Source organism: Adiantum capillus-veneris, chromosome 26 (assembly GCF_014529385.1).
Source record: "Adiantum capillus-veneris isolate H3 chromosome 26, ASM1452938v2, whole genome shotgun sequence".
Lineage (NCBI taxonomy): Eukaryota > Viridiplantae > Streptophyta > Polypodiopsida > Polypodiales > Pteridaceae > Adiantum > Adiantum capillus-veneris.
In genome coordinates, this window is record NC_140956.1 from 46,369,332 (window position 1) to 46,384,090 (window position 14,759).

The following is a 14,759-nucleotide window of genomic DNA, read 5'->3' on the forward strand; positions in this document are numbered from 1 at the left end:
AGCTTAGACATGTATATTCAGCTTGTATAGAGCTTGTGTAGCAACCCAATGCTAAATTTTGTGGAGAAGAAGCAAGAGGAGGAAGTGTTGCAGTTCATTTTTTATGTTTTCGGCTCCTGAAACAGTGTTTTTTTGCATATCTCTGCCATGCGGAGTCGGATAGATATGATCCAAGAGTCTAGATTGGGATTTTGACACATTTTAGATGCGATGGTGATGTCCAATTTTTTATTCTGATCATAATTACAACAAGTGCAACAATAACAAGTTTGTGCTGCATTTTTTGGCCAAAAAAGGATGTTTTTGGCATATCTCTCGCACCCGGACTCGTATATATGTGATCCAGGAGTCTATCGGGGGGTTTGGCACGTTTTGGATGCGCTATCAAAATTTTGAAATTATGAGCTCTGAATTTTCTACAGCAGTCTGTAGCAACCTCAATATATTGAATCTTTGCAGTTTGATATCTAGATTGTAGAGCATTGTGCGATTTGCATCTATGGCTATGTATGGCACTGCTACGAACGAGAGCACAGAGAGCCCTACAAATATCAAGAATAACATAATACAATCCATAAAATTGACGGATCTGTGTATTTGGCACATCCACAAGCGGGATATCATTGGTCACACTCATCATTCAATAATCAATTCTCATCAATCTCAAGTCCAATTCCATGCATACTGTCGCGACATGCAATTGTCATATACCAAGTCCAAATCCAATATAAATCCAAATCCAAATATCTGCCAACATATTTTCGGGTAACAAAAGCATGCTAGGGACAGTGGTGGCCAACAACTGCAACATGATTTTGTGATCGGAGTTACCTAAATTGGTGAATCTACACCAATAAGATGTGTTGCCTAAATCGACGAATCTGCACTAAAGCTGCCTAAGCCGGCATATCTACATTTAGTACTGTTTAAAATAGTGAATCTATAATTTTTTGGTGTGCTTCCTAAATCAACGGATCTGCACGGACAAGTGGTGTTGCCTAAATCGGTGAATCTACACTAGGATGAGTGTTTACACACTACCTCGACAAATCTATGTGCAAGTGACCAATGGACTAGACAAGGCATAAAAAGAGAAAAAAAATTACTACTTGTTTGACACCACATTGGAGTAAGGCTGAGTAACAAAGTACGTACAAATTGTTGTTTATTAACTCAAGGCACCTCGGGTCATATGAGTTGTTGCATAGCTCAATGTGAGATGATCTCAATGGCAAATCCATTTAATATATGTATAGCCACAACGTTAGAAATTTTTGATTTGATAGCTCAGAAGATAATTCAAGTACGTAAGTAAAAGAGCCTTTCCTTATTAAAAAAATGTGCGGCATTTATTAACGGTGTTTATCAAGTATGTAATCAATTTAGGGGATCTTTATGAATGCTTTGTTCTTAAAAGAAACTAGAGAGAGGATAGGACTTAACTAACTGGTTCTCTTCAAGTGTGCTTAGTCTTGATGGTACGCATGCATTAAAACAAAAGAAACTAGAGCGAGGAAAGGACGGTTCTCTTCAAGTGTGCTTAGTCTTGATGGTACGCACTCACTAAACCAAAATAAAGGTGGCAAGCCACATTATGCTCCAAAAATTTAAAGAAATGTTGAGCTATTAACCCCATGTCCTTTAAAAAAAAGCTTTAACCAACTGCAAATATAAGGTTCACAAGATTATATGTTACATGTTTTTTCTTTTTATAAGATAGATCGTAAAAATCATGCCATAATAATTCACAATTCTTAAGTAAAATGACAACGTAAAAGGGTCAAATAAGGTCCAACAAAATTGCTATATAAATATTTGAGATAGCTGCTAATATATTCATTTTTTTCTCGGGAGAATGACTAATTTGGATTCTCTGCCAAGGCCTCTATGTCTTTAATGGGCTCGTAATTTATGTAGTAAAAACTTCAGTAATTTGTAAGCACTATAAAATTTGTACCCTATACATGCATTTCATACTACTTTATATCATCAGCTTAATGAAGGAGTGGTGCAAAAACTTTGTAGTGTAGGTCAACATCGATTGGAAACTGCAAGGAAAGGTCACAAGATTAAGCTTATAGTGGAAATATTTGAAGATATGAGCAATTAGAAATCTCTACTTCTTGGGCCAGTTTGTACTTGCGGGTGGCCTATTTTTATCTATATATAATGAAGATGAAGTGTTCGGAATTAAATTTTATTGGTCAAAAAATAAAAGAACACCCATGAGTTTCACGAGTGAGAAGTGACAATTGTAGCTTAAGTATTTTCTTGCTGTTGGATTTTGATTATATTGATGAAGCCTAGCCATGTACAAACAACAATCTGCAACTCCATGTGAGTTTAACATTTTCTGAATTGCATCACAACTTTGCTTTTTGAAATAGGGACTTGACATTCTCAAAGAGATGAGAAAATACACAGACACTAGGGAAAAACCAGCATGGGGAGAGTAACTACATTTTGAAGTACAACTTCTTCACATACACTAAATTGAACATAAATACAACTTCTTTCCATTCATTAAATTATACATAAATACAACTTCTTTGCATACATTAAATTAGACATAAATACAACTTCTTTGCATACATTAAATTAGACATAAGTAACCCATGTGCACTGCATACAAATAAGTGCACATCCATGAGGATTTAACCTACCTCAAACCTATGCATATGGGCTTCCCATACAACACTGATTTCCATTTTGTTGTTAACACGGTGCACTATACACTGCCAAATCTTCTTGTGAGGAGTCTCGAATACAAAGGTAGACCCCGCAATTGGTTTGATCATTGACATCGACGATCGTCTAAAGTGCAGGGGAGAGGGGGGGGGGGAGAGAGAGAGAGAGAGAGAGAGAGAGAGAGAGAGAGAGAGAGAGAGAGAGAAATAAAATGAAATGCTATATTAATTGTCTTCAAAAGGCCAAAATTACCCATGACACCAAACTGATACAATCCTTGGGGATCTAAACCAATGCCTAGGTACATAAATAAAATGAAGAAAAGTGAAAAACTAAAAAAAGAAAGAAAAAAGACTAAGATTAAAAGCCTAAAATCATAGGAAAATCATCATTATCATCGTCAATGCCCGCGGATGCCTGGCAGCGAGCATTGTATGAGGAAGTATTGTGCCTGTTGCTCCTTGTATCAATGTCGTGTTGTGTAGATTATTATTTTTTTCAAGTTATGGAGGGCGCTAGAGGTATATGCCACGGTGTTGCCCATTAAATATAGGGTTGCCATCGAGCTGCAGTTCCGAATGACTTCTTGTGTACTATTAGTATCCACTATTCTTGTCGATTACCATGCTGCTATCTGCAATGCATTACGGGTCATTGATAAGGGGGGAGAGAGAGAGAGAGAGAGAGAGAGAGAGAGAGAGAGAGAGAGAGAGAGAGAGAGAGAGAGAGAGAGAGAGAGAGAGAGAGAGAGAGAGAGGGAGGTTGCTAACGTTCATAGGGTGGGGAGGGGGGGTGGCTGCATGAAACACACACAGAGAGAGAAGGTGTGGGCGTCACCAAGCCGATGAGTGAGAAAGATTGAGAGGTTGCAAGTGTATGGGCGCCCTGAGTCACAGAGAGCAACGAGAGAGAATTAGAGGATAGTATGCAATAGATTGATGTTGTGTGACTCAAGGTGGAGCTCAAAAGCATAATATTGGTCAATCGACTAGAGGACTCAACTCACTATATGAGTGGGGGTTGCGTTGCATGAGTGGGGAGTGGTTTTGATGATGGTTGCACGTAGAGAGAGAAAGTCGAATGGTGGTTGTGTGGTTGGCGTTGAATGGCACAAGTGACTCTGTAGTTGTCTCACAAACGACGACCAAAAAAATAAAAAAAACAGTGCCACCATATATGAGAGGAGGGTGCCATGCATCGGGATGATGGCTATGAGGCTGTGCTACGATAGTCGATGCCAGCTAGTAAGTGAGGTGCTGAGGGAACTAGCACCAAATCCATGAGGCTGAAAATTGTGTGTACATGCGCGCAATCATTTGGCCAAAGAAAGAGAACAGTGAGTGTTGTGATTGTTAACAAACGATGCCGAAGTCCGTGACGTGGCGGACGACGAGCAACCTATGCTATTGTAGGTGTTCCCTTCTTGGCTAAATTTGAATGTAGCACATTGTAGGAATTTGCTGCTACAGAGCATGCCCTAGAGCTAAGAGCGTAGCCCTGGTCCATGAGTTTTCCATTTTCGATTGGCGATAGAGAAATCTCTCTGTCAATGATAACCATACCACTAATGATCAATTTTTAAAGGTCCTTAATGGGTGTTTCGCACTGCATGAAGTGCTTTCAACGTCAAATTATCCTTGTGCTTGAACTCCCTTGAAGACCCGAGATCTTGAGGGTTTCTTTTTTATGTTGATCCATGCAATCTCCGGGTGTTTATTTTGATTTCTTCCTTCTGCTACTACCCATCGGATTTGCATCCCTTTGTCTTAACACTCTTCTTCTTAAGCTTGTAACACAAAGCATAGCCTATCATTCAGGGAGATGTTCTTATAAACTTAATGCTCTCTCTAATTACATCTACATTCTATTCTATATTTTTATAATTATTATTAATCCCATATTCCCACTTAATTCCCTAAATCGATTCTATAAGCTGAAACAATCATCGCATAAGTATTTTTATAACAAACATCGGTGGATATTTACTATATATAATTAATATGATTACACTAACTCTCTTAAAATGATTAAAGATTAATGTTAAAGTCTCTAAATATTTTGTCAAAATCATCGAGAGATAAAACAACAAAATTTAATGGAGTAGAAGAGGTTATGTAACTTATATGTAATAATGTAAGTCTCCATAGACATGTTTGCTGCAAGCCCAAGAGCATAGTCCATGCTCTGATACAATTGCTACAAACGGGAGCACAAAGAGCCCTGCAAATATCAAGAATAACATAATAAAATCCATAAAATTGATAGATCTGCATACCTAGCACATCCACAAGCATGTAATCGAAGCTATACAAGAACAGAGAGTGACAAAGAGCGAGAGAACACGTGCAAGTGCACCTCCTAGAACGGAGTGCTACACCGGCACGACGAGAAAGAGGAGAGGAGAGGAGAGAAGAAAGACACAAGCACTAGGTGCAATCTCCCCCCGATGCAAGAGTGAGCGTTTCCCTCTTGCACGTGTTTACTTATAGATTTCTTGAATGCTAAAAAATGAGTACAAACTGCCAGCCGGTCATAAATGGCCGAAGCTCATAAAGAGCACTTGAATAATAAAAAATGTACATAAAATATATATCTTGCTCCATAGTCCATAGCTCGGTTAGCTTTTCCCACATGTTAGTTGCATTAAATAATAAAATATTAATTCCACTACAGGCACATTGTGGTGATATTTGAGAGGGAATTCACCTTGCTTTTGTGTATACAAGTGATGCTTTGGGATGTGACTTTCAGATTGTTACACATGAGGATGTGGTTTTGTACGCATTGTATGATTGTGTGCGGCGTTCCACAAAGTGGTTTTAGCATGATTTTGTGCAATTTATGCTATGTATGCATTTGTGTTTGCAACTTGAGCTAGGTATAGCTCGCATGTACCAAGTTCACAGGTATACAAGAGTTTTGGACAAGTGAAGTTGTCCATAGAGCTACTGATGCGAGAGTGAGCTTGGCTGCCATGCTTATAGTACATGTATACCATATGTGGATCTGTGATTGAGACAGATTGGTCTTGGAAAGGTTTATGTGCTTTTTTTAATTATTGTCCATAGTTTTTGTCTTGCTTCTCTATGTCGTGGTTGATGGAGTTTAGTCACTTTTGACTTGGTGTATGACATTTGTGGATGAGAGATCAAGTCTTTGTTTTGCGCAATACCAAAACGGCTTCATTGATGTATTTAATGCATTGTTTGTCTTGCCGATTGTTTAAGGCTGAGATGTTTTGAGTTCTTACCGAGTTTATAGGGGAAACTTTGTTGGATTTGACACAGACTCTCTCCATTTTATGCATATCTGCAGTTTTTCTCTCCGAGGGTTTAGTGGCTGAGTGTTTGACTCCCATTTTGACAGGTTTTGTCAGTCTTGTACACACTCTCACAGGAGTGAGAGTTGCATATGATCGTGTTGCTATTAAAACTTCCTACTTAACCACCCTTTTTCCGTCTCTTCTTGGCCTGCTTATCCTCCTCCAAATAATTGTTGACTTCATCAGTTGAACACAGTTTGGCTTTAGTGACAAATGGCAATCTCAACACATGGGATAGGGCTGATGCTATGGGTTGTATTGATTTGCCATTGATTTTAGCAGCATCAATGTATGGGTCAAGAGTATCGATGACCTGATGAATAATCCTATCATCAAAGTTCATCATGGTAGCTTCCAACACTACCTCTAAATTTTAGAGTTTTGAAAGGCTTCTTTATGCTTGGTGAAATATATATATATATTTTGATGTTGTTATGGGGTACAAAGCATTCTTGTTCAGTCTGATTGGGCAATGTCTCCATTTTCTCAATGGTTGATCCACATCTACCTGCATCGTTTTTTAATATGTGCTTGGTTTTGTCTATTTATGAGTCCTGTGAGCAGTCTTGTGAAGTAGAAGAAGACTCGCTTGTAGTGGATAGTGAACCAAAGCAAAAAACCCTAGGTGGTTTTGGCTGTGTTGTGAACGCAATGGAAGCAAAAGGAGATAGTGGGGATGCTGCATGCTCTGGATCTTGTGTAAAAGGTGAAGGCACATGTTGTGGCATAAGGATCTCTACGAGCCAAGGAACAAGTTGCGCGAGGTGTTGACAGGAAAGTGCATGATCGCACACTCTACGCATAGCTATACATATTCTTGCCATGAATGGTCCACGCTCTTGTTGCCTTGGGTTTATGGCCGTCACCTGTGACGTGGCACTCATGCATTGGTTGGGCCACCTAATCATTTTCAATGAGATTTTGCCCATGATTGTGTCCTTCACTTTACACCAGTGACCATCAAAGTTGTCAGATTCTATTGTTTTTTCACGTGTCTGAGTTTGAAATGGAGTTATACCCAAGCAATCTATTGGTTTCGAAAAATCCTGTGTCCCTTCTTGAACTGGTCTGACATGAATACATTTAATGGTTCATGATTTGATTTTGAACCGACCTCTTGCACTGGTGTTGTCGGTACCTCATCTAATCGTGCATAGTATAGCTTTAACTTTGCCCCATAGTAAATACATGGCAACAATAGATCTCTCAATCTCAGGTAAAGTAGTTGCCAAGATGGAGAGCTTGTGTTCATAAAGCAAAACTTGAGCTTAGAGCGATCACAAGTTTGAGCAGACAATTACATTAAAGATGAAAGAATGTGGATGGGTTGCATTCAATTGAGATCCATGGTTTATACCAAGGTGAGACCTTTTAGATTGCATGTGGGATTAATCTCCTTGTTTAGCATCACCAACTCACCATTCTGAGCAATCCCAAATTAAAACAAGAGCATCTTAAAAACAAGACAATAGTCACCAACTTAGTGAGTTGCTTTGAAAGACTAATCATTTCAAATTTGCACAATCAATGTGAGATCCTTGGAAACATTGATTGAAATGTATATTGCACAACTTGAAATACTCTAATAATCACTACTTGTACAAATTTAAGATTCCCAAGAAATATCACTTTATATCTACAAGATGACAAGAATAATAATTCCATCATTTAGGTAATGCTTATAAATCCTTGTAATTTTGACTCTATTGACAAAGGACATATATGATGTTTTAAAACCGTCGAAGAATCTCAAGACCGTGAGGACAAGATAGGGGGTTTGGCAAAAAGGACTACTATCAAAGCCAATTAAGTTAATTGAGCTATGTGGAGCCAACATAAGCATCACATTGGATATAATTATCAAAGCAACATGTGCATCAACAACCTAACCAATGCCTTAAAGAACATATTCACATCAAAGGCTTCCCAACTTTGATGTTAGTATGGACTTCAGCATGTTAGTAGCAAAACTATTCTTCAGTTACAAGAAGGAACATGGTGCTCTTGGCATCGAGATCCTCCACATTGTAGATACTAAAATTAGTCTACAAAGGGCAAATCAATAACCAACAAATGATTACTATGGGGCTTGAGATAGCACAATCGACAAGCTCTTTGATCGTTGATGTTATCATTGTAGGCCTTTGGCTTCCATCCAAAGTGATCCCCTTAAGTCTTTGACCTCATTTTAAGCACAGCTGATGGTCGCAAAATGAGAGCAATCACCATTAGAGATCCGTAAATGACAATTGAGCAAACATTAAAGAATGTGGCTAATTTTCACATTTGCACTGGATACAAATTGCATAAACATGATGGAAACACGCTGAGCTTTTGAAAGCTAACAATCAGGGCTTAGGGTTTAAGCTTCGACGACGAGCAAGGTGATGGGAGGCCGAGGTGCCTTGCTAAAGGGGCTATGGCAAGTACAGCTGCAGCGCTCGCGGGCGCTTCAAGGTTACAGCTACATATCAAGCAGGGCCATGTCTAGCAGGTTGTTTGTGGGAGGGCTTTCGTTCACGACAGAGGAGGATGGTTTGCGCACTGCGTTCAGCAAGCATGGCGAGGTTATAGATGCCAGAATAGTAACAGACCGCGAGTCTGGTCGTTCCCGGGGATTTGGATTTGTGACCTTCCTCACGGAGGCTGATGCAGATGCGGCAAAGGACAAAATGAATGGACAGTGGCTCGATGGACGAGTGATTAGGGTGGACCAGGCAACTCCCCGGCCTGCGCCACCACCGCCGCCTCCTCGGTTGAATGTGCCACCACCAGATGAGCAACCCAATCCCCAGGATTGGGGTACTATATCGTCTCCCATTGCTGCAGTGCCACAAAATGCCGGGCTAGTGCAAGGTCCTGGAGTGGTGGCATCTTCTGAACTCCCGAGCTTAAGCTCTTTAGCTTCCTCGCCGTCACCTCCACCACCCATTACCGGCTCTGTCCCCCCTCCCCCTCCCATCACATCAACTCCGCTGCCACCACCCCCTGTAGAGCCTGCCCGGCCTTCCTTTAACTTCAATTTTGATTTGAGTGCACCTGATCCTAGTTATGTACCCAGGCCAAGGCCTCCCAGGATTCGCCCCAGCATGATGGACTATGAGTTTGGGCTCTTCTCAGACACATCCAAGTTCCCCTTCAACACTAACTTTGGAACAGGTTTCCTGAAAGTGAGGGGCCCTGAGGCTGATTTTGATTTCTCAGATATTAAAGAGGCATTAGCTCGCAAGAAGGCTGCTGAGTTAGCAGCAAAACAGGAAGCAGAGGCAGCAGCAGCAGCAGCTAAAGAAGCTGAAGAAGCAGCAGGGACTGCAAAGGAGGAGGGAGCTGTAGCCACAGAGGCTACTCATACCACACAAACGCAAGAAGCAGCTGTTACACAGAAGGAATCGCAGGAAACAGTACCTGATGCTACAGCATCCGAAGCAGAAGAAGCAGCAGGGACTGTGAAGGCGGCAGGGGAGGGAGCTGTAGCCACAGAGGCTACTCATACCACGCAAAAGCAAGAAGCATCTGTTATACAGAAGGAATTGCAGGAAACAGCAGCTGAAGCTACTGCATCGGAAGCTACTACATCGAAAGTAGAAGCAGCAGCAGGGGCTTTGAAGGCAGCAGAAGAGGGAGCTGTAACCCCAGAGGCTATTCATACCGCACAAAAGCAAGAAGCAGCTGTTACACAAAAGGAATCACAGGAAACAGCAGCTGAAGCTTCTGCATCGGTTTCTTGCGGCTGATGCTTATTCTTTCAACACAATAACTGAAAATATGAGGTGTGGCAGAGTGTCCAGGCATGATCTATTGTTTCACCTATGCTGCCCTCTTCGCCTTCGCTCACCAAATTTTAAGGTGTTTGCGGATAGGACAGAAGCAAGTGGGGATGTAAGACTTCATGAATCAAGTCATTCACTATGCTTGCTTTCTTAAAGAAGAACATGCGTCGACAGTGTAGTCAGTTTTTCTGTTTCAAAATTGATACTTTTGGGTTGTGAGTATGTCCTTGCACCTTGTTTTTGTGGGCTGTTTTGCAGCGCACATTTACAGCCCAGCTTTTGTGGACCATCAGCATTCTGGGAACTTCTATTTCTCTGTGTCTGGAACTTTATTGACCAAGTTGTGTAGTGAACATGGCCGGACTTCATGCAGATGGGTATTAAGGTGAAAGTTTGTCAGACTTGTTTGTTCTTCAGGTATGTCTTATACGCACATTTTTTGAAACTTGAGAGTGCTAATTGAGAATGTCTGCAAGAATTTCCATTAAATCTTAGGGAGTTGTCTGCTATTTTGCATGGGGCGTCCTTGTTAGAATACTATCATCTCAATCTTCAACTTTAAAAGTGGCATTTTTATATATATGAGTTCTGTGCCGTGCTAGAAGAACATATTTTATGCATGTTGACATGTCACGTGGTTTCATTTGATGAAAAGATATTCAAGGAGAGTGAGGCAAAGAATCTACTCCATTTCAATTTTATCGCTCCTTTTGTTCGCTTGTCAATCATTAACTTTTCTTGAAGCCTTCATTGGCAGAAGCTTTCATTTTTTGGTGAACTTGAAAACTCTTCTAATTTTTTCAATGGTTTGAGGTCTCTATGAATAAATTTGAAGAGGAAAGTTGAAGCATCATCATTGAATAAGTATGTAAAGTGAATGTTGTGTGAAGATGTTAAATACAAAGCTGAAGTAAATAGATAGTATATTTGAGAGTAATGAAACTCAGCTTGGTATCAATAATTATTGGAGAGTGTTAGGAAGCTCAGTTTGTGGGTTCCATGATGTTCAACCTTCAAATTTCTTGTGTAGGACTTTATTTCAGGCCTTTTCATTGTAGCTCTCATTGTTAGGGTATTTTGGAAAGGGATGTGGTAGCTATTGTGCAAGCTATGTTTGAGCGCTTAACTTCTTGCTCGAGGAAGTGGTGGAGTTAATAGGTCATGTAATGTCAAGTTTTCGAGGTTATGATTAATCTTTTTGTGTTATCCTTCATTTCAAGCCTTTTTATTGCATGTTCTCATTTTAGGTTATAGCTTATCACAAGAAGTAAGATATTGCAATTTTGTCTTGTATCTAGCGGAAGTTGTCATTCTTTTAAAAGCTTGCGACTTTTGTTTTATCGACCTTCCTCATATATTTATTTGTCACTCTTTTGCTTTATCTATTTTCAAGTTCTTGCTTCCAAATTATCATATGTTTTGTATTTATGTTTCTTGATTGTATGTCCTTTGCAAATGTATGCACATGTGCATATATATGAGTGCATGCATATATATGTATGTTTGAAAGGTATATTTAAAGACAGACGAACAAATGCATATATACACATGTATGTGTTTATGTATACGTCGATGTATACATTTACGTGTGTGTATACATGTATATATATGTATGTATATATATGTGTGCTTGTCAATCTTTGCAATGTGGAAGTGTAGAGCGAAAGAATGAACTAGAGAGAGAAAGACAGACCGATTTCTAATTCAACACACTCAACAATGTATTAGATGATTACTAACAGTGGGGTCAGGCGTCTTAAACTTAATTTTTTGACCCAATTCTCATGTCAAATAAGTAAAGAATATCTAAAATTGACAAAATAAATAAATAGGATCACATAGGGCATTCACTTTAGATACATAATTTTAACACCCTCTCTGTAGCTCATAGTGGATATATGTAGGCAGACAGTCAACAAAGAAGCTACCATGGACACCCCAGATTTGCAACCATAAACTTGTCACCGATGATGATGCCATCCTAAGCACCCCCTCATAGAAATTTGAATTGTAGACCATACTAGTAAAAAAACGTCCATTCAAGGTTGTGAACACATTAACGTCCACTTTGGAATACACCGTGTCCATAATCTCTCTCTCTCTCTCTCTCTCTCTCTCTCTCTCTCTCTCTCTCTCTCTCTCTCTCTCAATGATTTTGAAGTTTCTTTTCATGTGTTGCTATTGATTTCTTGCTTTGAGTGTCCAAGCTTGTAACACCACGCCACACTTGCAGATCACGAAGGAAAGGTTGGATTTTGATGATCCTAGATCTTTTCTCATTGAGGAGGAAGTCGTCTTGCTCTCCCAAAGCAAGGCTCAAGTTTCGAACGCTAATGAATCCACAAAGACTACATTGGAAACTAAACAAAAGTGCAAGAGCCATTGTTACAATTTTGGAAACAATGGCTATTTGTCTCCGGATTGCAAATTCAAAGGTAAAGGCAAGAGCTCTCAAAAGCACAAAGGCAAAGGCAAAGGCAAGCTTGATGAGGACAACAATGACAATGATTCTATCGAGGACTCAACCGAGTCTGGTGCAGACCACGCTGGCAAAAGCTAGTGTGTTTTAGTCCGTTGGTAGGTGCTTTAGCAAGAGAGGCACCTGGGCGATAGAGTGATGTGGTGCTCCCGATACTTGATTTTAACCCGCGTGTCGAAGTTCAAAGCACATTGCATCTAGCAAGATTCAACATGACGTATACTAATCACTATGGATGTGTTAATTACATCCGATGAATTGCGACTTTCTTCGAGCGCAGAGTCATGCATTTCGTGGCTTGACCATGCCAGTACCTTCAGCTCCGAACCTTATCGATCTGGAGTTTGCTGATGACACTATGCTGATGTTGCGCTATTTGCTAGCAGCTCTTGATGCCATGCGGGAGGCCTTGGAGGTTTTTTGCATTGCCAGTGGTGCACGCATTAATTGGCATAAATCCTATGGGTTACTGGTTGGCAGTGATGACATACCTACTTGGGGGGTGACTGATGGTTTCACATGGCTGCAGTCGGGTCAGACATGCAGATATCTTGGCTTTCAGGTTGGATTAGACATTTCCTCACAGCAACAGTTTGCACCCGTACTACAGTCTATTCGCAGGAAGCTATGTCATTGGTCTTCACGTCATCTGTCGTTGGCTGGCCGTGCTTTGGTCGCCAACTTGGTCATTCTGGCTACAGTATGGTATACGGCCTCCTGTTGGATGCTACATTCTGGTGTGATAGCTCAGCTTCGCAGACTCGTGCATAATTTTTTATGGAGTGGCACAGATGGGACTATTGATACTCGTGCTTGAGTTCGCTGGTCCACGATTATTCGTCCTAGGACAGCAGGCGGCCTTGGCATTATTGATCCAGAATTACAGAGCCGCGCCCTTCTTACCAAGCTTATTGTTCGGGGTCTCTTTCCCGGGCAAGAACCTTGGAAGATGCTTCTTCAGGCCGCTCTTTCCACAGCGACTCCACGCCTCGGCACTAGAGATGGCCATACTTGGCAAACAGGGTTTCGTTTTCTCTTTACGGATGCCCCCTTGTGCACCAACACTCTCTCACCCTTCATCCGCTCACTCCTTCAGATTTGGGTATCCATGCAGCGAGCTATCATACGCTCAGCTCCCTCATGCCGTGAAGAGATTGAACGCCAACCTCTCATTTGGAATGATGCAGTTCTTGATTCTTCAGTTAATCCACCCCGTCAGCTTGGAGAGAGGACCCACATTGATTTGGCTGCTTGGGACACTGGCCCTGCTGCCTCTATGCGGTTGTTTCATGAGACACGTATGATGGATGCAGATTTGGTGGCAGAACATTATGACATTGGTCGCGGGGTAACAGACAGACTGCTTGAGATTGATTCCGCCATTCCTTCACACTGGGACGCAGTCAAGCGAGACACGGTTCAGATGCCTCCACATTGTGGCTGGGAAGGCCTCTTTGCTCAGAGCACTCTCTTATTAGTTCGTTTTGACACCATGCTGTTCACAGTTGAGACTGACTACTCTCCGGGGATGCATGCTCGATTGACATATGCTCCCTCCTCTCCGCACCTTCTCTACAGCGGCGCTCGATGGGAGGCTATACGAGTAGTTGGCTCTCGCGGGAGGAGGCGTTGTGTTGACCTCCGTTTCGCTTCCGCTGATGCTGCACTTTGGAGGCTTTGGGTGTGGGAGGGTCGTGCCCTATCTCAGCTTTATTGGGGCCCAGGAGAGTGGCATTGGCCTCATCCTAACCTCACCGGTGCACATGTATCATTCTTTGAGTACACTGTCAGAATTGGAAGATTCGCATTGATGAGACAGCACACAGAGCAGCCCACTCGTATGCGTTTCTGGTCACATTCAGGTCTCTCCCATGCCTATCTACAGCAGTTTTGGTCAGCCATCTGGATTTACATGTGGCTCGTCGTATTTCCTTTTTCATGTGGATGATTGCACATGCAGGACTTCCAGTTGGGACTTGGCTAGCTTCTATGGGTCATGATCCGTTATGTACTCGCTGTCCTTTGCGACTCGCTGAGTCACCTGCACATTGTCTTTGGTCATGCTCGTCTTCTCATGAAGTGTGGCTAGCAGTTTGCTCTTTACTTAGCAGAGCTGGTGTTCAGCATGGATTTCTCACTTGGGGATCTGTCTCCTGGTTGATGCCAATGCCCGGACCGCATCTTTTCTATGAGGGCTCAGACACAGATCCAGCTCTTATGCTTACCTCCACGGGTTATTGGCGAGGGACTTTGGCTATGTTACCACAGATTGCTTGGCAGGGGGATCCTCAGACGCGTGATGAAATCTTCTCAGTTATCACTAGCATTGCACTATGGAATGTTTGGAGAGCTCGTTGTCTTCACATTCTCAGTGCGGCTCCACAACTCCTTCCAGATACCCTCACTGCCATTTGGTTGGACATCATTCACACCCTCATTTGGCAGTGGGATTCTTCCTCGGGTACATCTAGAGCAGCCAAGGCTCGTCGATTTGCCTTCC

The 14,759-nt window shown here is 41.6% G+C and overlaps 1 protein-coding gene across 5 annotated transcripts in view; it reads left to right on the plus strand.

Moving 5' to 3' along the window:
* Positions 1–8,320: 8,320 nt before the first annotated feature.
* The window catches only part of LOC147423368 (uncharacterized), a 53,185-nt gene continuing 46,746 nt past the window's right edge, over positions 8,321–14,759 (plus strand). For 4 of the 5 annotated variants that reach the window (XM_086501923.1, XM_086501922.1, XM_086501920.1 and 1 more), the window contains exon 1: positions 8,321–10,197. In XM_086501923.1, coding sequence (XP_086358049.1) covers positions 8,398–9,744 — 1,347 coding nt within the window. In that variant the 5' untranslated portion in view covers positions 8,321–8,397 and the 3' untranslated portion in view covers positions 9,745–10,197. The remainder of the gene's footprint in view (positions 10,198–14,759) is intronic. The other variant, XM_086501924.1, reaches the window with a different exon arrangement.